Source organism: Aquarana catesbeiana, linkage group LG03 (genome assembly GCF_042186555.1).
Source record: "Aquarana catesbeiana isolate 2022-GZ linkage group LG03, ASM4218655v1, whole genome shotgun sequence".
NCBI classification, from domain to species: Eukaryota; Metazoa; Chordata; class Amphibia; order Anura; family Ranidae; genus Aquarana; species Aquarana catesbeiana.
The window spans coordinates 281939018-281965791 of record NC_133326.1 but is presented as its reverse complement, the minus strand read 5'-3'; the positions used below and the strand labels follow the sequence as shown (position 1 = coordinate 281965791).

General features: G+C 42.3%; 2 protein-coding genes across 2 annotated transcripts in view; both read right to left on the bottom strand.

Annotated features, from left to right (window-relative positions):
* Positions 1-26774, bottom strand: part of CEP83 (centrosomal protein 83) — a 142725-nt gene that overhangs the window by 63225 nt on the left and 52726 nt on the right. The window lies entirely within an intron of this gene.
* LOC141132117 (early endosome antigen 1-like) lies at positions 857-25125 on the bottom strand. Its single transcript, XM_073620172.1, has 6 exons — positions 24952-25125; positions 19243-19362; positions 16564-16767; positions 7710-7910; positions 3862-3975; positions 857-1039 (listed from the first exon to the last, which is right to left on the bottom strand). The coding sequence occupies exons 1-6, from the start codon at positions 25009-25011 to the stop codon at positions 872-874; spliced, it is 867 nt and encodes a 288-aa protein (XP_073476273.1). The 5' UTR covers positions 25012-25125; the 3' UTR covers positions 857-871.

Sequence of the window (26774 nt, the reverse complement as noted above, 5' to 3'; positions counted from 1 at the left end):
TTCATCTAACTTAGCCATTTTATATCACTTAACTTAAAGTGGTTGTAAACCCTTACATATACCCAGTGAAATAACTAGCCTCAGGTGATATACAGATATCAAACAAATCCTCCTACATAAGTTGTACCAGTTTATCTGCAGTCTTCTCATCTCTACATCCAGACTGTACACAGGATTTCTGAGCTTACAGAGGAAGAATGCAGGAATCTGATGTCACATACACTGCACAGCTCAGAGAGGACCTGAGTTGAGGGAAGGGACCCCCCCCCCTTACACAATCTCATAGGAGAGCATGCACAGCTCAAGCGGTCAACTAGGGGCTGTGTGCTGGAGGCCGCACGCCCTCAAGCCATTGCTGTCAGCACAGCCAATGTAGAGAGAGGGACGCTGCTCTAGGTCGGTCCACTGCTGCTGAACCTTACATACACTCCGACCAGCTTGCAGAAAAGAAAAGGAAAATCTGCACGGCTACACTCCAGGAATAAAAAAACACCTTTATTGTAGAAAACGCAACATACAAAAAAGCAGTAAGATCACAGTGGGCAACTGAAAGGTTGAAGTGTTTCACACTTGCCTTAGCTCTTAATCATAACCTAAAGTCAGCACAGCCTTTTTGAGTTGAGAATAGTTAGGAATAAAGTTTTGTGCTTATTCCTATTCCTCTACATAAAACTAGCATTTAACCATTGCGGTGTAGAGGGTGTCCCCACAGAAAGTGTAACTTTTTTCTAGCCCAAAGTTCAGCTTTAATGGAGTATAATGATCACTGGTTTCTTAAAACAAGTTCAAAAGGAGCCATTGTTAAAAATGGATCTAAAATAACATTTTGCTTTTTAAAATTGCAACCACCACATCCACAAGGAGGTCATCTTTAATATCTCACTTTAATTTGCCCTTCAAGTGCTTCAGCCTTTTGTTCCATAGTGAGGTATTTCTCTTTATATTCCTTAATACTCTGCTCCAGCTGAGTGCAGTGCTCCTGCTTTTCTTGTAACTTTGCTGTTACTTGTTCAAGCTGAGTGCTGACTTTATTTAATTCCTAAAAAGAAAAAATGCATGTTTCATCAGATGCAATAAAAAAATATCAAGCATTATTATAAGATTGTGTATTTTAAATGAGGGGCACAGCATGACATAATGTAGGCCATACTCTAAGAAAAAACAGAGAGCATACATTTTATGGGTCACTACCCCTCAGTAAATTAAAAAAAAACAAACAAACAAAAAAAAAAACTTTTCAATTACAAGTACTGTAGTATGTTGGCTCTCTGTGGGGAGCCTGCAAGCACTGACAGGTGAAAAATCCTTACCCACAAGTATACCCAAAACTTAAACCTTCACCTACGTAAACTATCCCTATGAGTCCTTAATCTCTCATTTAACACTTAAAATTGAAAGAACTGAATGAAAAAAGTTATTGTTACCCTTTACAGCTCTGTCCTCAGCTGCTTCCTTGCTCCAGTGTCACGGGTCCTCTATGTGCAGAGCGATATTAATGTAATTTTTCCCAGCCTGTCACTTAGGCCTCATTCACACGAGGCGGATTCCGTTTCCACAGAGCCCGCCTCAGTCCGCCGGCTCAGCGGGAGATTTCTCCGTTGATCTCTGCTGAGCCGGCGGATGACGGGTCCCTCTCTGCTCACTGAGCGGGGAGGGGCTTGTCAGGCGCGGCTGCTGCCTATGGAGGGATCGGATGAAAACGGACAGCATGTCCGTTTTCGTCAGATCTCACCCAATCCGATAGCGACGGATCTGGACGTAGGGCCATCCGTCTGCTTTTAGCGGATCGGACGGGGTCGGATGTCAGCGGACATGTCTCCGCTGACATCCGTCGCTCCATAGGCTAACATGGAGCGCCCATTCAGGTCCGCCGTCAAAACTGACAGGCGGACCTAAACGGTCCGATCGTGTGAAAGGGGCCACACCACATTATCACACAGGCTGGGCTCACAATATTCCATGAAGAGTGGCGTTTAGATGTCATTACGTGCCCACTAGTCCAGAAGGAATGCCCTCTCCTGCTGGCATTGAGACTGCAAAGGAAGCAGCTGTGTATTCACAGGAAAGGCTAGAAAACTGCAGGCTGCTTTTTAATCTAAAAAAAAAAATGAAAAACCCTGGGAGCTCTGGGGAGGTTTCAGATGGTGAGGGGATTGTCATCTGGTGATCTAGCCAGTAAGTCTTTTGTTTTTCAACAGAAATGTTTGCAGTTACAGGGATGAGACAGACTATTTAACACTGGCAGGGGTGCTTAAAATAATCAGCTTTTATAAATGTAAAACCGTTATCCCAAAAAGGAAAAAAAAAATCTGTTTGCTGTAACTGATTATAAAGTATTAGCTGGAGTTAAGCTTCAATTTGTTACTGTATTCAAATCTTCTAGTATCTAACGCTCCCCTACACCAGTCTGACAACGCTGCTGTCCAAATCTGCCCCCTGTGCTCATTCATCCAGAGTAGTGTCTGTACAGGAAGTGTGTTACTGGCCAGATCACTAGGAGAAAACAGAAGAAAAAAAAAGAGCCTAAAAAAAGATAAAACTAATACAGCCACTACATCTAAAGATCAGTAAGCGGCAATATATTATATTTTTGGTTTTGGGTGTAATACAGCTTTAACCTGACCCAGAAAATTAAAAGAACCTATTGCTTAAAGCTGTGTTCTATTGCGTACCTATTGCGTAAACCTATGAACGAAAAATGCATTTGCATCTTACCAATCCTTACATGTGCTGGCTGCATTGGTTTTCATTTTTTTAACATTTTTTTCCTCCTCATTTTCACCTAGGGATCCAGCCTGTACCACACTTCCTGTCCTAGGGTGGCCCCTTCCTCTAAGGAGGAGCAACAAAAACACCTTAGGACAGCAGCACTGTCAATCTTAGAAGAGTGTAGTGTTAGCAGGAGGGGGGGGGGGGGGGGGCATGAAGTGTTAGATAGTCAACTCAAACTGAATCTGCTAGTCTAACAAATTAAAGTGGCACTTCATCCATTTTTACAAACAATCTTTGCTCCACTGGTTCCCTGTCCCCTTTGGAAAAAAAAATATTTTTTTTTTGCTACAAACAGCATCTCCTCCTCCTTCCTTCTGCTTTAGAGTTAAACTGCAGCTTTTGGGATATTAGGTTTTACATTAAAGAATAAAAGCAGACCATGGTAAGCACCTCTGTTAGTGGTAAATGGTTTGTCTCAACACTCTGTCTCTTTTGCTTCAAGGTTCAATTATTATTTTTTTAATAAAACATATACTTACCTGCTCTGTGTAATGGTTTTGCACAGAGCAGCCCTATCTACCTACCCTGGCCCCTCCCCTATGCTAAGTTCCCCCATAACAAGCTGCTTGCTTTGGGAGGGCACTCATGCATGCTCACTCCCGAGCCGCCTCTGTGCACATGTGTGCTTGGCCCCACCCCTTGCTCTCTTCTCACTGGCTGTGACTGACAGCAGCGGGAGCCAATGATGAGGCAGAGACCTGGGAGAGGTTCTGCGGGATCGGGCACAAGTGAGTATTAAAGGGGGGGGGGGGGGCTGCAGGGGGAACTGCACACAGAAGGTTTTTTACCTTCATGCATAGAATGCATAAAAAACACTTTAACCTGAACCCTTAAAATTCGCCTCTAATAATTAATCTCCCTAAAACTTTTCCCTAAAAATAAACCCCAATACCTAAAATAAACTCTTTAATCCTAACACTCACATAAGCCCTAAAAAAATCTCCCCAACACTTTAACAACTGGAGCGCAGAAGAACTGACACATTACATTTCCTCACTGAAATTCAATCTTCCAATCCTAGAAACGAATGATCCACAAGCAATAACAAACCGATGTACAGATGCATGGAAGTAATCAGATTATCTTTACCTGTTGCTTATCTTGTAGTGCATTTTGAGCTGTATCCAAATGATTTTGCAAGTCAACCCTTTGTGCAGTTTTTGCAGCTTCCGCTGATAACAGTAGCTCCGTCTTTGCCTTGAGCTATTGTTTGAAAACATTAGAGAAATAAGCAACTGAAAATCACTGTTGAGCATTATGTATACATTAAGCAGAACTATCCTAATTTAAGGGCTTGTTCCCACCATGTGCGATGACCTACATTAAGCTGCATGGATCCAAGCAGGCTCACCACAAGAGCACACAGAAAACAATAGTTTTTGTTATGTGCACTGAGGCGGGTTGTGGTGCGTTGTGTAAAAACGCAGAAAGGCCGAAATTTTGTCCAACCACAACTTAACTCATGCCAGTGCATCTTACTGCATTGAAGCTCCACTGCAGTGCATAGAGATGAAAGAAATGTAATTAATACGTTTTCAAAAAAGGCAAGGCACAGTTTTAGCGTGCGGGTTGGCCTGTCCCAAAGGAAAGCTCAAGTTAGAAATGTTCAATTAGCATTAATAAAGGCATAATCAACACATTTACTTAAAATTCATTTACATCCTGCCTACTAGCATATGCATAAGGGATTTATGGTATGTACAAATTCTTATTTTCTTCTCGTCCATCGAGGGACACACAGATCTTGTACTGTTGGGCTGTTAAAAAGCAGTCCACCTGAGGAGTGGGCAACAAAGAAAATGTCAATAAGCTTACAAAAAAAAAAATAAAAAAAATGGAACTAGGGACTGCTTACAGCCAAGAGCCGTTTTGGAGGGCCTAATGACATCAGATGAGGCAAGGTTAGACCCTCACAAATCTGAGAAACAGTAGCCTGATGTTAAAGGAGCCAAGAGGCATTTACAGGTTTAGTGGAGTGTGCCTCAACAGGAAAGGGTAGCACCTCATCCATAAGACCATAAGCTTGAATGATGGTCTCTCTGAGCCACTGTGAAGTAGCGAAATGAGAATCTGATTCACCTTTAAGCCCCTTACACACGGGTCGAATGTCGAGTGGCATCGGCCGGTTCAATAGAAACCACCTGACATTTGGCCTGTGTGTATTGTAGTCGGTTCAACAGAAGCCGGCCGCTTGGCTAGGCATAGGGGCATGACTGAAAAAGGTCTGCCGACCAGCTCCCTATCAGCTGGAGTGTTCTGGTTGGGGCGTGTCCTGCTATCAGAACACAACAGCAGGGGAGACCGATGTACTAACATCAGATTGTTAGTACAGCAGCTCCAACCTGAGCTGTCAGTTCTTTTTACATTCAGCCCCTGGCAAAAAAACTATCAGTGTGTACTAGGCTTTACTGGGACCATCAGGAATGTGAGAGAGTGTCAATCTTTCTGAAGGAAACAGTGGCTACAAGATAAACTCTCACAGACTGAACTACACCCAAGCAATGGAAAGAGATCTCCTTCTGATGAACTGGACCCAGACAGAGAGATGGAAGAATGATGTCCTAGTTGGAGTGAAAGGTTGAATCTACCTTTGACAGAAAGGAGGTTCTGGGCCTTTTTTTTTTTTTTTTTTATGAAAAGGCAAGAAATGTTTCTTTAAGGCTGCCAGCTTAGGCACTAACCATGCAGAGATGATGGCAAGAAAAACAAAAGAAATACTCTTGCGCACTGGTGTGTTGGCTAAAAAAGTTCAAGAGGGACTAAGAACTTCGGCTTTGCTGCTTTCAAAGGATGGAATAGTCCTAGTATTGAAAGAAAAAGAGAGAAAAAAGAGAGCGCACCAGCCTAGTGCATTATCCTTGGCAAGTTTATTAGATTAAAAACAAGATAAAAGCTACTCACAAAAGTCGCAGGTAAAATTGCATATCAAACGCACAGAGGCAATAGTTCCAGTGGTAGGCAGCTGTCCAGGTCCCAGGAGGGGGGCACACGGACCGCCGCTGGCTTACGCGTTTCAAAGGTTTGACCTTCTTCCTCAGAGCCTTAGAGATGATGGCAAATATGTGAATAAGAGTGGAAAAAGGAATATCCCTTGGATTCAAAAGGTGGTTTTTGAATTGCAGAGGGAACAAATTCAGATCCCAGGCATCCCATTGAAATATGTGCAAGGTCTGGACAGTCGGAGCTACATATTTCACTAAAGCCTGTGTTTCCCTAGTTGAAAGTCTTTTAGATATTCCCACTATGTGTATGTCCTAAGAGCATAGCACGGATAGCACAGGAGCCAGCACCTTGGTGAACACCAGAAATGAAAAAAAATAAGACCACAAACTGGAATTGCAGTGGAGCCAGAGCAAAACATAGGAATAGTCGATGTGCTGGAGAAATGGGGGCTTTTCTTGGTCTCTATCGAGGGGTAAATCAGGCCAGATTGAGCCCTATGCTTCTGTTGCTAAGATGAGTCCTCTTGCCACCTTGCATCCTTGATGAGGACATGCAGAGGCACTTTTTACATGAAGGCGCCACAGACAACACTTTAGCCAAAAAGTCCTGTTCATGTTCACTGACAGGAGACTAACACAGCAAATGAGGTTGCTCAAGGTTGCAGGCATGAGTTAAAATGCTCTATGACCAAGGGATCAACTGCCATAGTGTTGAAATCCTTTCTAATAGTAAGACCAGTCTGTTAGAGTTAAGCAGATCAAAGACATTCTTAAGACAGGTTGCAGTGCAGGACCTCTGCCAGTGAGGACAGAGCTCTGGAAATGCTCTCTAATTGCTTGTCAGTGGGGTCCTTAAAAACAAGTTCATCCTCCACTAGGATCTTGTCAGTATGTTTTCAGCATCCATAAAGGAAGACTGAACAGCGGGTGCACCGCAAGGGTCTTGAAGATCTTAGCGCTTCAAAGGATCCTAGATAATGGACAGCACTGGCAGAGCCTACAGGCTGATCCTCAGATGTAAAAGCTGCATATAGAGACTAGCTCAAGCAGTGATGTAGCAAAAATCTTGAATGAAGAAAAAATATCTAGTATTAAAGGTCCATTTACACCCAATGGCCATCTGATCCGATCCGCTAGATGGATGGGGAACGGATCCCCATTCGTCTGTTTTTAGCAGATAGGATTGGATCGAATGTCGGTGGTGTCGACAAACACGTCCATTGACACCCACCGCCCCATAGAAGAGACTGGAGGGTCTGATCGGGTCTGCTAGAATAACTGACAGGCAGACCCCATTAAGGTCCGCCTCTTTGAAAGGGCCCTAAAGGCCTTCAATAAGTAACAAAAGCATCTTGCACACTAAAGCAGTCAGGTTATTGTGCAAGCTACCAAAATATCTTGTTGCAAATGTTTAGCAGGCTGCTCCAAAACATAGCACAATATAAAAGCTAAACATTTCCCCTGTCACCTATAACACATAATACATTCCTTAATACAAGTCCAAATATAGAAAAAGAAATCAGACATACGGTAATTGCTCAGACGTTCCTTTTTTTGCTGCTAATAAAGATGCTTTATGTTTTATGACAGCTGTTGAAGTCATTGCAAAGATGTCAGACTACTTCTAAAATTAATAATTGGGTGAGCCTCTGCAGCTTGATCTAAATTTGCTAATTAAATAACCTAGGATGGGGGGGGGATGCGGTCATTAGTATTGCACTCAGAATAGTACATTTGCTTAGTCTTACCATAACAGAATATTGAATTTTTTCTAGCACATTGTTGGTAATTGTAAAGTCTGAATATCACAACATGGTTTCCATTATATCATTATTTAAAATGGTTCATTTAATGGCTTGAAAAATAAAAACACAAATGACTAGAAAATGTTTTCTTTAATAGGCAATATAGCAAATGCAGTCCTCTCAAATGATTAAACAGAAATGAGTTCTCATTCCTCTGTAAGAACATTAATGAAAAGAGCCTTCAGAATACCTGTAAGTCGAGCTGGCCAATTTTCTCTTTGCTCTCATTCAGCTGGCTATTAAGCTCCCCTAAGGTGGTCTCTAGAGACAGGACACGGTCTTGTGATGCTCGAAGCTGAGACTTCTGCTCCTGCACTTGTTCATGTAAATCCTCTTGTGCCTGTTTGTGACTTTCTGATTGGTTCTTCAACTTCTCTGTTAACTGTGTGACCTATTACAGGTAAACAGCAACACGTGTGGGTATTAGGTAAAGGAATACATACTTGCATGGGTGAATCTGGCTTCAATAACCTGAGCCATAGACCCAGAATCCGCACATAGACCAGGAAAGTCAGAATTAATTCATAGCACCTAATATACCTAAATACCAATTACTCTGTGCCTTAGAAAGTACTGAAGCCATTGTATAAGCAGAACAGTCAGACATCAATTATATTTTCCACTGGAACAGCACCATAAAATATTCCTCATCACCAGTACCAGAATACATTTCAAAATTAGTACTATAATAATATACCCCCCACACACCATAATAGGATCACTTAGCGTTCGTACAATATTATTCAACAGCACAATCCTATCCACAAGCTCTACAGTAATATCTTCCATCATCTTTAACGTGATCCATGTCTTTTTTTTTTTTACCACTGGCAACAAAAGTGAGTACACCCCTAAGTGAAAATGTCCAAATTGGGCCCAATTAGCCATTTTCCCTCCCTGGTGTCATGTGACTCATTAATGACAAAGTCTCAGGTGTGAATGGGGGGCAGGTGCGTTATCGCTCTCGCTCTCTCATACTGGTCACTGGAAGTTCAACATGGCACCTCATGGCAAAGAACTCTCTGAGGATCTAAAAAAAAAGAATTGTTGCTCTACATAAAGATGGCCTAGGCTATAAGAAGATTGCCAAGACCCTGAAACTGAGCTGCAGCATGGTGGCCAAGACCATACAGCAGTTTAACAGGACAGGTTCCACTCAGAACAGGCCTCGCCATGGTCGACCAAAGAAGTTGAGTGCACGTGCTCAGCGTCATATCCAGAGGTTGACTTTGGGAAATAGATGTATGAGTGCTGCCAGCATTACTGCAGAGTTTGAAGGGGTGGGGTCAGCTTGTCAGTGCTCAGTCGATACACCGCACACTGCATCAAATTGGTCTGCATGGCTGTCGTCCCAGAAGGAAGCCTCTTCTAAAGATGATGCACAAGAAAGCCCGCAAACAGTTTGCTGAAGACAAGAAGACTTAGGACATGAATTACTGGAACCATGTCCTGTGGTCTGATGAGACCAAGATAAATTTATTTGGTTTAGATGGTGTCAATCGTGTGTTGCGGCAACCAGGTGAGGAGTACAAAGACAAGTGTGTCTTGCCTACAGTTAAGCATGGTGGTGGGAGTGTCATGGTCTGGGGCTGCATGAGTGCTGCCGGCACTGGGGAGCTACAGTTCATGGAGGGAACCATGAATGCCAACATGTACTGCGACATACTGAAGCAGAGCATGATTCCCTTCCTTCAGAGACTGGGCCACAAGGCAGTATTCCAACATGATAACAACCCCAAACATCCCTCCAAGATGACCACTGCCTTGCTAAAGAAGCTAAGGGTAAAGATGATGGACTGGCCAGGCATGTCTCCAGACCTAAACCCTATTAAGCATCTCTGGGGCTTCCTCAAATGGAAAGTGGAGGAGCGCAAGGTCTCTAACATCCACCAGCTCCGTGATGTTGTCATGGAGAAGTGGAAGAGGACTCCAGTGGCAACCTGTGAAGCTCTGGGGAACTCCATGCCCAAGAGGGTTAAGGCAGTGCTGGAAAATAGTGATGGCCACACAAAAGTTTGACACTTTGGGCCCAATTTGGACATTTTCACTTAGGGGTGTACTCACTTTTGTTGCCAGCGGTTTAGACATTAATGGCTGTGTGTTGAGTTATTTTGAGGGGACAGCAAATTTACTCTGTTATACAATCTGTACACTCACTACTTTTCATTGTAGCAAAGTGTCATCTCTTCAGTGTTGTCACATGAAAAGATATAATAAAATATTTACAAAAATGTGAGGGGTGTACTCACTTTTGTGAGATTATATTTTTTATATATATATATATATATATATATATATATATACACACACACACATATATATATATATATATATATATATATATATATATATATATATATATATATATATATATATATATATATATATATATATATATATATATATATATATATATATATATGTTTTTTTTTGTTTGTTTTTTTAATGCTAAAGTATCTGGATCTGGCTTAGCATCAGCCCCTTGCAATCCCTGTACAGTAGAGCTCAGAATGGAGGAGGGAGAAGGAGCCAATCAGTTTTTCTGTAGTGCTTATGTCATAACAAGGGGCATACTGATAGGAGCAGGGGAAGGACAAGACCTACAATACTTAACCACTTCAGCCCCGGAAGGATTTACCCCCTTCCTGACCAGAGCACTTTTTACAATTTGGCACTGCGTCGCTTTAACTGCTAATTGCGCGGTCATGCAATGCTGTAACCAAACGAAATTTGCGTCCTTTTCTTCCCACAAATAGAGCTTTCTTTTGATGGTATTTGATCACCTCTGCCGTTTTTATTTTTTGCGCTATACACGGAAAAAGACCGAAAATTTTGAAAAAAAATGATATTTTCTACTTTTTGTTCTAAAAAAAATCCAATAAACTCAATTTTAGTCATACATTTAGGCTTGGGATGTCTACTTTCCAAAATGGGGTCATTTGGGGGGGGTTTGTGCCACCTGGGCATTCCATGGCCTCCAAGACTGTGATAGGCAGTGAAGAGTGAAATCAAAAATTTACGCCCTTAGAAAGCCTGAAGGCGGTGCTTGGTTTTCGGGGTCCCATACGTGGCTAGGCTCCCAAAAAGTCTCACACATGTGGTATCCCCGTACTCAGGAGAAGCAACAGAATGTATTTTGGGGTGTAATTTCACATATTCCCATTGCATGTTTGAGCAATATATCATTTAGTGACAACTTTGTGCAAAAAAAAAAAAAAAAAATAATAATTTGTCTCTTTCCCGCAACTTGTGTCACAATATAAAATATTCCATGGACTCGACATGCCTCTCAGCAAATAGCTTGGGGTGTCTACTTTCCAAAATGGGGTCATTTGGGGGGGGTTTGAACTGTCCTGGCATTTTATGCACAACATTTAGAAGCTTATGTCACACATCATCCACTCTTCTAACCACTTGAAGACAAAGCCCTTTCTGACACTTTTTGATTACATGAAAAAATTATTTTTTTTTGCAAGAAAATTACTTTGAACCCCCACACATTATATATTTTTTTAAAGCAAATGCCCTACAGATTAAAATGGTGGGTGTTTAATTTTTTTTTTTCACACAGTATTTGCGCAGCGATTTTTCAAACGCATTTTTTGGGGAAAAAACACACTTTTTTACATTTTAATGCACTAAAACACACTATATTGCCCAAATGTTTGATGAAATAAAAAAGATGATCTTAGGCCGAGTACATGGATACCAAACATGACATGCTTTACAATTGCGCACAAACGTGCAGTGACAACAAAATAAATACATTTTTAAAAGCCTTTAAAAGCCTTTACAGGTTACCACTTTAGATTTACAGAGGAGGTCTACTGCTAAAATTACTGCCCTCGATCTGACCGTCGCGGTGATACCTCACATGCATGGTGCAATTGCTGTTTACTTTTGATGCCAGACCGACGCTTGCGTTCGCCTTAGTGCGAGAGCAGGGGGGACAGGGGTGCTTTTTTTTTTTTTTTTTTTTTTTTCTTTATTATTTTTTTGCTTTTTTATCTTATTTTAAAACTGTTCCTTTCATTTTTTTTTTTTTTTAATCATTTTTATTGTTATCTCAGGGAATGTAAATATCCCCTATGATAGCAATAGGTAGTGACAGGTACTCTTTTTTGAAAAAATTGGGGTCTATTAGACCCTAGATTTCTCCTCTGCCCTCAAAGCATCTGACCACACCAAGATAGGTATGATAAAATGCTTTCCCAATTTCCCAATGGCGCTATTTACATCCGGCGAAATCTAAGTCATAAAATGCTCGTAGCTTCCGGTTTCTTAGGCCATAGAGATGTTTGGAGCCACTCTGGTCTCTGATCAGCTCTATGGTCAGCTGGCTGAATCACCGGCTGCATTCTCAGGTTCCCTGTTGAGACAGGAGAGCCAGAGAAAAACACGGAAGACGGTGGGGGGGGGGGGGCATTCTCTCCCACTGCTTGTAAAAGCAGTCTAGAGGCTAATTAGCCGCTAGGATTGCTTCTACATGAAAGCCGACCGCTGGCTGAAAAGAATGATACCAAGATGATACCTAAACCTGCAAGCATCATTCTGGTATAACCACTCAAAGTCGTGAATGCTGTACCTGAAGACAAAAAAATGGTTAACAATAAAGCACAGTAAACGGTAAAGTATAAATAATTACATACCTGAAAAACAAACATGATAAAACATAATAACAATAAAACATTGCAGAATAGAATACAGTAAAAAAGAGCAGAACAATAGAGAGAGAATAAAGAGAGAGAGAACAATAAAACGACAACTATTATTTATTTTATATTTTTGTTTGTGTTTTTTTTTTTTTTTTTTTACACTTTTTTTGTAACTGTAACTTTTATAACTGTAACCGGTTCCAGGTTCGGGTCTCTCAAAATGCGATGGCATCTTGGGAGACCCTGTGAAAGTGTGCCTAGTCTGTGGAATGCTGTACCCTACGCTAATACTCAACTAGTGAATGGTAGTGTTCAAAACATTCACCAATGCAAAGACCAGGATTGTCAGGACAGGAGGGACAATAATAGTGGGTGTCACGCCTATATCCGCGCTTGCTGCAGACACAACATCTTTTTTGGGGGGGTTCGTTGGGTAGGGGTACTCGGGAGGACATAAAAATGCCTCTCATGCAGCCGACTGCATTTGGTTGGGGATGTGAATGGGGGAAGTACGGGCGCTGCAGAAGTGGTGGGTTCCCAATTAGGATTGGCGAATGCACCAGGAAGGGCACTATGGGCATGACGGGCCTGTGTTTGTCTTCTTCTTGGTGGCAGCGGGACACTACTTGTGCTTGCCACCTCACCAGCTTGAACTGCACTTATGGGACTCGCCACGTCACCAAGTGTTACTGCAGTGCTGGTTTGACTACGACCGGGGTGTACTAGGCCGCTGGCGCTTGCCAGTTCACCAAAACGCTACCAAAAAAACTGTAAACGATCGCAGGGATCAGGCCTGACTCTGCGAACGCTGCAGTTATGCATTTAGTGTTTTGTAAGTGACAGTGATCGATCGATACTGCACTTGGGTGGGCTGGGCTGGGCCGGGCGGAGGGGCAAAACGCAGGTGCTAGCAGGTATCTGGGCTGATCCCGCTAACACTGCGTTTTTGGGAACCCTAAACTGCTGGGGACGCCAGTATAGATCTGATCGGATCAGATATTGATCAGTTCAGATACTATACCACTAAGGGAGGTGTACAGTGCGTGCGTGGGTGTTAGCGCTACTGGCACTAACCTGACGCTGCCTGGGGCTGGTGCTTGCCAGTTCACCAAAACGCTACAAAAAAAACTGTTAGCGATCGCAGGGATCAGGCCTGACTCTGCGAACGCTGCAGTTATGCGTTTAGTGTTTTGTAAGTGACAGTGATCGATCGATACTGCACTTGGGTGGGCTGGGCTGGGCTGGGCCGGGCGGAGGGGTAAAACGCAGTTGCTAGCAGGTATCTGGGTTGATCCTGCTAACACTGCGTTTTTGGGAACCCTAAACTGCTGGGGACGCTAGTATAGATCTGATCGGATCAGATATTGATGCGTTCAGATACTATACCACTAAGGGAGGTGTACGGTGCGTGCGTGGGTGTTAGCGGTACTGGCACTAACCTGACGCTGCCTGGGGCTGGTGCTTGCCATTTCACCAAAATGCTACCAAAAAAACTGTTAGCGATCGCAGGGATCAGGCCTGACTCTGCGAACGCTGCAGTTATGCGTTTAGTGTTTTGTAAGTGACAGTGATCGATCGATACTGCACTTGGGTGGGCTGGGCCGAGCTGGGCGGAGGGGCAAAACGCAGGTGCTAGCAGGTATCTGGGCTGATCCCGCTAACACTGTGTTTTTGGGAACCCTAAACTGCTGGGGACGCTAGTATAGATCTGATCGGATCAGATATTGATCTGTACAGATACTATACCACTAAGGGAGGCGTATGCTGCGTGCGTGGGTGTTAGCGGTACTGGCGCTTATCTGACGCTGCCTGGGGCGACGCATATCACCGCCGGGCGATCAGGGGGCTAAATCTTTATTCGGTAATAAACGGCGGGTGCCCTGACATTATAAAAAATAAACAAACTAACCAGCGTCACCCGTAACGGTTATACAGTGATCAGTGGTGAAAGGGTTAACTAGGGGGCAATCAAGGGGTTAAAACATTTATTAGATATTATATGGGGGTCCCTGTCGCTATAAAACTCTGACGGCGAACCTAAATATTTACGTCCCTAACTAGCATCACCAGCGACACTAATACAGCGATCAGAAAAATGATCGCTTAGCGACACTGGTGACGGGGGGTGATCAAGGGGTTAAAACTTTATTAGGGGGGGTTAGGGGGGTACCCTAGACCTACAGGGGGCCTAACACTCACTGCCCTGACACTGTAACTGTCACAAACTGACACCAATACAGTAATCAGAAAAAAAAAAAAAAAAAAAAACCTGCTTGGTGTCAGTTTGTGACAGGGGGGGGGCGGTGATTGGGGGGGGATCGGGGGGCGATCGGGGGGGGGATCGGGGTGTTTAGTGTGCCTGGCATGTTCTACTGTGTGTGTGTGTGTGTTGTGCACTTACATTGCAGTCTTCTCTCCTCGGCCCGGAACGGAAAATACCGAGCCGAGGAGAGATGACATCATTTCCTCTGCCTCTGTGTACAATACAGAGGCAGGGAAATGATCCCATTGGCTGAGAGCGATCGCGAGGGGGGTGCCACGAATGGATGGCCTCCCCCTCACCTCCGATCGCCGGGGGAGATTTGCCGACCGCCGCAGGCACCGGGGGGGGGTCCGATCGGACCCCCCACCCGCGGGCAGGCAAGGACGTACATACACGTCCTTTTGCCTGCCCGTGCCGCTCTGTCGACGTATATAGTCGTGCGGCGGTCGGCAAGTGGTTAAAGTGTAAATAACACCCCCCCCACCCCCCCCCAATCGTTTTCAGCCAAGGAAGCTGCCATCTTTACCTGTTTAATCTACAACTGCCATGATGCTGGACATGTGATCAGTTATGACACCAGCCATTGGATTTTTTGACAATTTGGTTGAGAGCACAACCAATGGGAGCGTTACATTTCCGGCACGTGCTGGAAATTAAACTGTTTTATGGACGGGTTTACTTCCGCTTTAATTGCAGCAGATACAAATAGGACTGTCTACTATGCCAAAGCCGGCATTTACTCGGGAGTGGGAGTGTGACCTTGAGTTGGAGTTCTTAGTGGAACAAATAACACACACTCTAGCGCCATGGTATCCAGGACCAAGGAGACTAACTATAAGCTCTTGATGCATTGGTACTGGGTATCTGCAGCTCTGTCAGGTCTCGGTCGCAGATCATTGCTGGCGCTGATGTTGTTACAGGGGCACACTCCTTCACCTCTGGTGGAAATGCCCTGCAATTCGCCCTTTCTAGTTAGACATCAAAACTCAGATAAAGGACGCTCTTGGGGTCCCGACGACTTGTACCCATCTACTGGAAACGTCCACAAGTGCCCACTAGAGAGGAAAGTGGCTGAGATCAAGGAGGCAGAGGAGTGGGTAGCGACGTGTAAGGACAGACGTGAGCGCTTTACTAGTATTTGGGCACCTTGGCAGGTGTACAATACTGATCCTGAGCCAGTGCCATCCAGCCTGGAGGTTGCTTTGTTGGAGTTGGCAGATCCCCTCGTTGAGAGTACCTACTTGACTTGTGCAGCTAATACCTGAACCTGTCTCCGCACTCATGTCCAATGTTTTTTTTTTTTTTTTTTAATTCTTTCACAGCGATCCGGATCATTGTGTGCAATTATGTTTTATGTTGTGTTTTTGTTTAAGTTTGTGTTTTCGTTGTGCTATGTATATTGCACTGGGTGACACAGCTGACCTATGGTTTCCCTACATTAGCGGCGATGGGCCTTGGTGGCATTACCCCTGGATGGAGGTTTGATGGAGGCTTCATTGCCCCCCCTCCTCCGGTGGTGGTGCCGGTGGGATCCCCTGTGGCCGCTTCATGGTGAGATGCCCTGAGGTGCTAGAATTGGCCCTCAACATGGGGCTCGTGTTTTATATATCCCTAGTTTTCCTTTCCTTCCTTTTTATGTCCTGTTTTTGTACCTATATATGCCGATGCATTTACCCCTGTTATTTTAATTGCAAGCCCTCATAAGTAGGGCATTGTTGGCTATGCTGTGTTCTCTGTTTTACAAATAAAGATAACATTAAAGAAAAAACAGGACTGTCTAAATTTCAGAAGTACAAATCATTTGGCAGATAAAACAGCTTCTATATACAGTATGCATTTCATTTAATTAGCAGTTTGCCTTGAGTCCAGCATTAACAGCATTCACCTAACAGTGCCTTCTTTAGGTTGTTTTGTTTATAAATTCCTTTCTGCTCCACAAAGACCCTAAGCCCAAGGCTCTATACATAAATCAACTAGAAAAAAAGTAAACTACAGAAAAATAGAAAAGGCATCCTAACGAAGAGGGACAGAATACATACCTGATTAAGTCTCTCAATATAAGAGTGCTTTGGGTATAATGAAAATGTTAACCAATTAACTGGTAACAAAATTAGTCTGCCAAATACCTGTTCTTGCAGAGTGTGGTTCTTCTCTTGCAGTTGGTTAAGAACAGCAGTCTCTCCTTCACCTGCTTGAATTTTAGCATAAAGATCTTCACGCTCCTTCTCAAGCAGGGAAATATTTTTTTTGCTCTTCTCCAGTAAGGCCTCTAGGTTTTGGATCTTTTGGTCTTTGTCCCCAATCTGACGTAACACTTGCTCAAGATCATTCTAAAAGGTCCATGTTAAAGGTGATAATGTTAGTTCCCTTACTGAAGATTTTACTCATTTCAAAATTACTTTTAACAAAGTTCATATTATCTCTGAAAAGATAGGAAACTGTCTTTTGCTTAAACATTTGCAAACATTTGTAGAACTCCACTTGGAAAGGTCGCCGCTGCCAGTAACATGGGCTGCAGCACCAATGCAGACACAGCTTTTTTGAGTGCGCAGGTAAATACTCCCCTATCCACTTATTTCCATTCAGGGATTTCAGTATTTATATTTCAAGTGTATAGTGCAAAATGGAGGTCAAGCAGCTTGTATCCTTTAAACAAATGAGTGCAGCTGATTCTGAAACGTGAGGTAGAGTGCCTTGAAAAAGTATTCAATCCCCCCTTGAAATTTTCCACATTTTGTCATATTACAACCAAAAAAGTAATTGTATTTTATTGTAATAGCCCAACATAAACTGGCACATAAACTGTGACGTAGAAAGAAAATGATAAATGGTTTTTAAAACTTTTTTACAAATAAATATGTAAAAAGTGTGGTGTGCATTTGTATTCAGCCCCCCTGAGTCAATACTTTGTAGAACCACCTTTCACTGCAATTACAGCTGCAAGTTTTTTTGGGGATGTCTCTACCAGCTTTGCACATCTAGAGAGTGACATTTTTGTGCCCATTCATCTTTGCAAAATAGCTCAAGCTTTGTCAGACTGGATGGAGAGCATCTGTGAACTGCAATGTTCAAAGTCTTGCCACATAATTGGATTTAGGTCTGGACTTTCACTGGGCCATTCGAACACATGAATATGGTTTGATCTAAACCATTCCATTGTAGCTCTGGTTGTATATTTAGGGTCCTTGTTCTGCTGGAAGGTGAACCTCCGGCCCAGTCTGAAGTCTTTTGCAGACTCTAACAGGATTTCTTCTAAGATTGTCCTGTATTTGACTCCATCCATCTTCCCATCAACTCTGACCAGCTTCCCTGTCCCTGCTGAACAAAAAGCATCCCCACAATATGATGCTGCCACTGCCATGTTTCACGGTGAGGATGGTGTGTTCGGGGTGACGTGCAGTGTTGATTTTTCGCCACACGTTTTGCTTTTAGGCCAAAAAGTTCAATTTTGGTCTCATCTAACCAGAGCACCTTCTTCCACATGTTTGCTGTGTCCCCCACATGGTTTCTCGCAAACTGCAAACGGGACTTCTAATGGCTTTCTTTCAACAATGGCTTTTATCTTGCCACTATTCCATAATGGCCAGATTTGTGGAGTGCACGACCAATAGTTGTCCTGTGGATAGATTCTCCCACCTAAGCTGTGGATCTCTGCAGCTCCTCTAGAGTTACCATGGGCTCCTGGCTGCTTCTCTGATTAATGCTCTCCTTGCCCAGCCTGTCAGTTTAGGTAGACGGCAATGTCTTGGTATTTTTGCAGTTGTGCCATACTCTTTCCATTTTAGAATGATGGATTGAATGGTGCTCCATGAGATATTCAAAGCTTGGGATATTTTTTTATAACTTAACTCTGCTTTAAACTTCTTCACAACTTTATTTATCCCTGACATGTCTGGTGTGTTCCTTGGCCTTCATGATGTTGCTTGTTCCCTAAAGGTTCTCTAACAAACCTCTGAGGGCTTTCACAGAACAGCTTTATTTATACTGAGATTAAAATACACACAGATGGGCTCTATTTACTAATTAGGTGACTTCTGAAGGCAATTGGTTCCACTGGATTTTAGTTAAGGGTATCAGAGTAAAGGAGGCTGAATACAAATGCCCGCCCCACTTTTAAGATATTTATTTGTAAAAAACGTTGAAAACGATTTATCATTTTCCTTTCACTTCATAATTGTGAGCCACTTTGTGTTGGTCTGTCACATAAAATACATTTACGTTTTTGCGTGTAACATGACAAAATGTGGAAAATTTCAGGGGGTATGAAAACTTTTTCAAGGCACTGTATTTGTAAAGCATCTCTTTTATAGAGGGTGCAGGGAAAGCACGGATTAAAAGTGCACTTTGCACCAAAGGAGACATTTGATTTAAAGGAATCACTGCTGCACTTACTAAAGATTGATGAAATACATAAGTTACACACTTTGGACTGATTTAAAGCACTTTATTTTTTTTTTATTTATGCATAGAAGAAAAAAAAAAAGAGAACTGTTGGTTTATTGCACTGATGATTTAAAGAGTGCACAAATGGCTGTGACAATTATTGTTGCACATACAGAACTGAGGTTTACGCTGTATATATTATGGCTTTAAACTGGAAAATGTTGTATTTTTTGCTCTGTTGACAATGGTAACCAAAACCAAAAACAGGTTGAATTTCCCCAATGGGGACACAGACAACAATTAAAAAAAAAAAAAAAAAAAAAGATTCAAACCTCCCAAAATGGAAATAATGCATCCATCTTATGCACCAATTGGCCATACAAAGAGAAAATGTGATTAGGAATAAGTGGAGTCTTGTTTACCTGTGCTTCTCTCAGTTTGGACGTAGTGGTCTGTTGAGCAGTCTGTTGCTCTTGGTGCTGTTGTTTTAATTTCTCCAGCTGATGCTGTAAGTCAGTTGATGTAGTGATTTTTTCTTTTAGCTGTAGAATCAATCAGTATACACTATGTGTAAGTCCACAGAGGTTATATAAAACATGTAAGAAAAAAAAAAAAAATCTATAGGGTTTCTGAGGTTTCGAATTTATATTGACACTTTGCTGTTTGGGCAACACTATTCCAACAGTTCTACCCTTTATCAAACACAGACACAAGAAATCTATATTAAGACAATACAAAGGCTACCAATACAGAATTTCCCTTTTGACAAAGCTAGTTGCCTGGCTGTTATTTTGATCAAAAAGCTTCAATACTTTGATCTGGAATAAGTAAAAGGGCAAGTAGGTAGATGAGGCATTCAAACTATTCTGACTTCACTAGCTTCATGCTTATTTCAGATCAGTGAATCAGAAAACATCGAGACTAGACACAGCCAGACAACTAACATTTTCAGAAGGAAGTCAATTATGTCGACCTCCATATTTCACTCAGTAATAGTTTCCTTTAAAGAGTTTTTTTTTGCTTGTTACCATTCCATAAGCAAGATAAATATTTTCACCGTACCACAACAATTAGTGAGTTTGCCACATCCCTGTGTACATAGAAAATTTGGATAACCCCCAATTGGTACTTTAAATTGGCAACAATACTATGGATTATATAAAGATCGTTTTATTTATACAAAATTAAAAAAAATATATAAAAAATCATCACAAGATGGCAGACTCTGCCAGATTGGATGGTGTGCCCTACGGACCCCCCTTACACAGCATAAGGAGCGATAGACATTATCTCAATGCAGCTCCTATCATTGACTTAGGTCCTTTGCAAAAGCCTGACCTGACCTTTATCACGAGACCCTTTTTAGAGCTTGTACCTAGCTGTACATCCTCTTGCCTAATGTACTGGTGACACGCTATTGCCTGTTGGCTATGACACCCTCAATCATGAGATTAAACTAGACCTCCATATACGCCATCCACTGACAACGAGAATTCCTTTCTTCTTTTCTTGCCTGAATATTCTGTGTACACGATTGCTGTTCCATTCACCATATCTTGAATCAAAATTCTCCTATATAAATACCCCTGATGAAAGGGCTTTAATCCTGAAACGCGTCGGCTACCGGAAAGCTTTTCTTGGACGTTGGCTACCAGAAAGTTACATAGTTACATAGTGGGTGAGGCTGAAAAAAGACACAAATCCATCAAGTCCAACCTATGTGTGTGATTATATGTCAGTATTACATTGTATATCCCTGTATGTTGTGGTCGTTCAGATGCTTATCTAATAGTTTTTTAAACTATCGATGCCCCCCCCTGCTGAGACCACAACCTGTGGAAGGGAATTCCACATCCTTGCCGCTCTTGCAGTAGAACCCTCTACATAGTTTAAGGTTAAACCTTATTTCTTCTAATTTTAATGAGTGGCCACGTGTCTTGTTAAATTCCCTTCCGCAAAAAAAGTTTTATCCCTATTGTGGGGTTCACACCAGTATGGTATTTGTAAATTGAAATCATATCCCCTCTCAAGCGTCTCTTCTCCAGAGAGAATAAGTTCAGTGCTCGCAACCTTTCTTCATAACCAATGTCCTCCAGACCCTTTATTAGCTTTTTTGCCCTTCTTTGTACTTGCTCCATTTCCAGTACATCCTTCCTCAGGACTGGTGCCCAGAACTGGACAGCAAACTCCAGGTGCGGCCGGACCAGAGTCTTGTAGAGTGGGAGAATTATCGCTTTATCCCTGGAGTTAATCCCTGGAGTTAATCCCTTTTTCATGCCAATATTCTGTTTGCTTTGTTAGCAGCAGCTTGGCATTGCATGCCATTGCTGAGCCTATCATCTACTAGGACCCCCAAGTCCTTTTCCATCCTAGATTCCCCAGAAATTCTCCCCCTAGTGTATAGATTGCATTCATATTTTTGCCACCCAAATGCATTATTTTACATTTTTCTACATTAAACCTCAATTGCCATGTAGTTGCCCACCCCATTAATTTGTTCAGATCTTTCTTGCAAGGTTTCCACATCCTGCAGAGAAGTTATTGCCCTGCTTAGCTTAGTATCCTTCGCAAATACAGAGATTTAACGGTTTACCCTATCCTCCAGGTTGTTTATGAACAAATTAAATAGGATTGGTACCAGCACAGAACCTTGGGGGACCACGCTAGCCATCCCTGACCATTCCCATTTAACACCACCCTCTGAACTCGCCCTTGTAGCCAGTTTTCAATCCATGTACTCACCCTATGGTCCATGCCAAAGGACCTTATTTTGCACAGTAAAGTTTATGGGTACCGGTGTCAAATGCTTTTGCAAAATCCAGATACACCACGTCTACGAGCCTTCCTTTATCTACATGGAAACTCACCTCCTCACAGAAAGTTAATAGATTGGTTTGGCAAGAATGATTCTTCATGAATCCATGCTGATTACTGCTAATGATACCGTTTTCATTACTAAAATCTTGTATATAGTCCCTTATCATCCCCTCCAAGGGCTTGCATACTATTGATGTTAGGCTAGCTGGTCTGTACTTCCCAGGGATATATATTGGGCCTTTTTTAAATATTGGTGCTAATTACTGATTACTGCTAATGATACCGTTTTCATTACTAAAATCTTGTATATAGTCCCTTATCATCCCCTCCAAGGGCTTGCATACTATTGATGTTAGGATAACTGGTCTGCACCCTTACATTTCTTGTTGCATTCTTTATAAAGTTTGAATGCTGATGATGATCCCTCAACCTTGTATATTTTGAAGGCCTTCTCTTTTGCTCTGCATTTTTACAATGGCAATAAGCCATCCAGGACTTTTGTTCGCTCTTTTAAATTTATTACCCAATGGGATGCACTGGCTATTGCCTTTATTTAATATGCTCTGAACCCATCTCCTTCGTGTTCTTTGTTCCTAAGATTTTATCCCAATTTATATCTTTTAGCAAGGTTCGTAGTTTAGGAAAGTTGGTTTCCTAAATTTCCCCATGTTTCCACATCTGTGATCAGGTCTGTATTGTTGGTAATCAGTAGATATAGTAACGCTTTATTTCTAGTTAGTGCGTCTACCATGTGACCCATGAAAATTGTCCTGCAAGACATTTAGGAACTGGCGAGCCTAATAGGGCGTACACACGGTCGGACTTTGTTCGGACATTCCGACAACAAAATCCATGGATTTTTTCTGACGGATGTTGGCTCAAACTTGTCTTGCATACACACGGTCACACAAAGTTGTCGGAAAATCCGATCGTTCTGAACGCGGTGACGTAAAACACGTACGTCGGGACTATAAACGGGGCAGTGGCCAATAGCTTTCATCTCTTTATTTATTCTGAGCATGCGTGGCACTTTGTCCGTCGGATTTGTGTACACACGATCGGAATTTCCGACAACGGATTTTGTTGTCGGAAAATTTTATCTCCTGCTCTCCAACTTTGTGTGTCGGAAAATCCGATGGAAAATGTCCGATGGAGCCCACACACGGTCGGAATTTCTGACAACACACTCCGATCGGACATTTTCCATCGGAAAATCCGACCGTGTGTACGGGGCATTAGACGAATGCGTGGTTCCCTCCGCCCAGTCTATGCCTGGATAATTAAAATCCCCCATTATGATAACACTTCTCATCCTTTCTGCTAATCCAAATTGTGATAGGAGGTCCACCTCCCCCTCCTCCCTCAGGTTAGGGGGCCTATAGCATACTCCCAGTATTATTTTCCCCTTAGCTTTATCCCTTTGGAGCTCTACCCATAAGGATTCCACCTCCTCCCTAGGTCCCTTAGCGATGTCATCTCCCACATTCACCTGTACATTATTCTTGATATACAGGCATACCCCTCCCCCTTCTTTACCCTCTCTATCCCTGCGATAAAGAGTATAACCTTGAATGGTTGCCAGCCAATCATGAGAGCTGTTGAACCAAGTCTCTGAAATTCCACCAAAATCCAAATCCTCCTCGTACAACAGTATCTCTAGTTCACCCATCTTGTCCGCTAGGCTCCTGGCATTGGTGAACATGCCACGTAGTTTAGACAGAAAGTATTTTTCGGATACTGTAGATAAACTACTTAATATAAGTACTGTTGTATGAGGAGGATTTGGATTTTGCAACACATTGTGTTAATTGTAGTTGTGTTTTATGTCTATGTATGTTTTAGCAATCATCTTGTGATGATTTTTTATATTTTTTTCATTTTGTATAAATAAAAAGATTTTTATATAATCCATAGTGTTGTTGTCAATTTAAAGTCCCAATTGGGGGTTATCCAATTTTTCTATTCCATAAGCAAGGGTCATCATTCAATTAACAGGTAAAAAGTTTTATCTGGACTAGGAAATGTAATTAAAGATTTCACCTCCAGCATGAGCTTTGCAGAAAATATTTGAGAACACAAACTTTGTGTGGATCAGAGACAAAATAAAGTGTGGAACTGCACCAAGAAGTGGCAAAAGCAACTAACAAACACTGTAAAAACAATGCTTAAAAAGGTAATGTCCATTTACACCAAGGGCATGTTATTTCCACTGACCCTTTCTCCAAAATGCACATGTGTATTCACAGATATGCGCTTTGGTGCCTCAAAGGGTCAAGCCTGTTTTATACTGCGCTAAAGTGCATTGGGGCACATTAGAAATTAATGGAAGCACCTCAGATACACATGCAAAACATGTATTTCATACATCTGTGCACAATAAAATTTTAGATGTGTACATCCTGCACACACATCTCATTAGCCATACAGGAATTCTGGATTCCCAGCCAGCGGTGGCCCCAAAAGAAAAGGCCTCGTCTCCAAGCAAAGTCAACAAATTTTTGCAGTGAAGGCATCTGATGTTTTGGGGGCAATTTGAATAAAGGGTTCCTTTGTGTATCTAAAATGCTGAATATCTTGCCAGTAAAGATTTGCAGGGGTATTGCTTGAAGCATGGGCTTCTTCTTCCAATTGTGCACATTAAAGTGTGCTAGCGTAGGTGCAGAGTTCCTTTTAGCCCTGTTCACACTGATGCAATGTGGGAAACATATTGATTCCTGTGCGTTTCCTGCACCGCATAGCAATCGCAATGTGTTCATGCGATCTGCTGTGGGTTTCAATTAAAAGTTAATAACACCCCAAAAACAGCTCTCAAAATTCAGTGCGTTTGACTGAACCGAATCGCATAAGTACGAACACCCATGCCGGTTCCAGTGTGAACAAAAAAAAGCTGCCTGCACCTTTCTCATGTGGATGCGGTGCGATTTGAGCCATTTAAAATCAATGGGCTCAAACCGCACAGAATCCCATGTGATTTGCACAGGAATGCGGTGCGATTCCCGCGGGAATCACATGTGATGAGTCAGTGTGAACTGGGGCTTAATCTAAAACTATGTTTTTGCTTGCTAAAATGTTTTACATCAAAAGTGATGGATTTATGTCACAATTATAACTCCATTACTACTTGATGAACAAACATAGGGTAGTATGAAGTAATAAATAAGCTACAAAATTTTGCATGTGCAACAGCACACACATAATAAATATAGTAGAATGAGCTGATGTAAGATGTTCAGTGCTTTATAAAAAAGGTGAAGGGTACAAACATTAACAGCCAGGAAGCAGCTAGAAATACAGACATAAGTAAACACACAGACCTGCTCCTCGGCACGTGAAAGCTTGAGCTGTAAATCTGCCACCTGCTGTTCCTTGTCCATCAGTTTCTCAGCAGACAGCTGTCTCTGCTCTTTGAGCCTTCCATGAGCTTCCCCAAGCTGGCGCTCTGTCTCTAATAACTTGCTGTGGAGCTAAAAAAACATTGGATCAAGTGATCTGCTGGTACTTTCCATTGATTATTCACAAGTAAAATTGGAGTGGCATTTTGTAATACATGACTCAAACTCATAAATAGATGGCTTCTGAACCCACATTCAACAGGACAACAATTTTCAGAGCTGCTTTGAAATGCATATCTTTCTTTAAGATCTTGCTTTACTTTAAAGCATTAGTAAAATCCACTTTTTTATGTATAATTTATATTTAAAGGAGTTGTAAAGGCAGAAGGTTTTTTTTTTTTAACTTAATGCATTATATACATTGAGAAAAAACCTTGTGTGTAGCAGCCGCCCCAGTACCCCCTAATTACTTACCTGAGCCCCATCTCTCTCCAGCGATCTCCACAAATGTCCAAGCCATCTGGGACACTCCCCCTGATTGGCTGAGACACAGCAGCGGCTCCACTGGCTCCCATGGCTGTCAAAGTCAGTCAGCCAATCAGGGGCGAGAGAGGGGGCGGGGTCAGGGCTCAGTGTCTGAATGGAGTAACTTTGCCGACAAGTGCTCAGTACAGTTTGTTAGTTAGCCCATGTGTTACTTGCATAGCGCAAGTATTTCTTGAACCTGTTGCTCTCTGGAACCTCTAGTAACAGTACATAACAATAAGAGGAATTTTGACATACCTATAAATTCTGAAATGTCTTGAAGTACAGTACAAGACACAGGCAAAGTACTCAGACGAAAACTTTTGAGTATGCCCTACTCCATGGGCCCACCCTACTCCATGGGTCCTCAGTTTTTTAGCAAGAAATGCAGAGCAACCAAGAAATGAAAGAAAGGGTGCCCTGTGTCCAGAAATGTACTCCAAGATATAAAAATTACAGTTAAGTCAAAATGTATCTTATCTTAATCATAAATAATAGGATACAGGCAAAGTTCTCATAGACCCTGGGACATCCCCAAGCAATGAATGAGAAGGGTGGGCAACAACTAGGCAAACAAACTGTGTCAACTGGCCCAACAACAGAAACAAGGGTTAACAGACCCAATTTCAGAGTGCCGCTGCAAAAACCTTGCAGACGAAAGATGCATCCGCAGAAGATCAGTCATCCAGCTAGTAGAAGAAGTAGAATTTTGAAAAGGTATGAACAGAGGACAGGGTGCCAGGTAGCCTTGCAGATTTGTGTTACAGAGGTATTGTGCCAAAATGGCCAAGAAACTCCCACGAATCTGGTGGAATTTGGATTGTAAAAGCACAAGAAGAGATATGTCCTTGAGAGTTTAAGCTCTAGTGATCAAAATTCTTATCTATCTCCCGATGGTGGACTTGGAAGAAGGGTCCCAAGCAAAGGATAAATAGGGATTCCGTCTATCAGATCAAAGCTGTAGCTTTGAGATAGATTCTCTCTGGTCTTCGGTGTAAGAACGACTCCTTAACAGGAGAGAGACACCAACTCAGAGATACGCCTGACAGACGTGATTAAAAACAAAATGGATACTTTGCAGGAGAGGTCATCTAAAGGAAGGGAGGGCGGGTTCTGCAGACCAGAGAGAACTAAGATGAGATCCAAAAGAAGTACAGGGTGCTACAATGGGGGCTTAATGTGATTACACCCTGAAGAAAAGTCTTTACAAGGGACAGTGAAGCCAGAAGTCTTTGAGCTTAAGGCCAATTCCTAGTCAAGACCTGATTGTAGGAAGACCA

Coding starts and splice junctions, on each gene's coding strand:
- LOC141132117 (XM_073620172.1), bottom strand. CDS start 25,011: ATGGACAAGGAACAGCAGGTGGCAGATTTACAGCTCAAGCTTTCACGT. Junction 19,363..24,951: donor TTTCACGTGCCGAGGAGCAG/GTCTGTGTGTTT, acceptor TTGATTCTACAG/CTAAAAGAAAAAATCACTAC. Junction 1,040..3,861: donor CACTACAAGATAAGCAACAG/GTAAAGATAATC, acceptor TTTTCTTTTTAG/GAATTAAATAAAGTCAGCAC.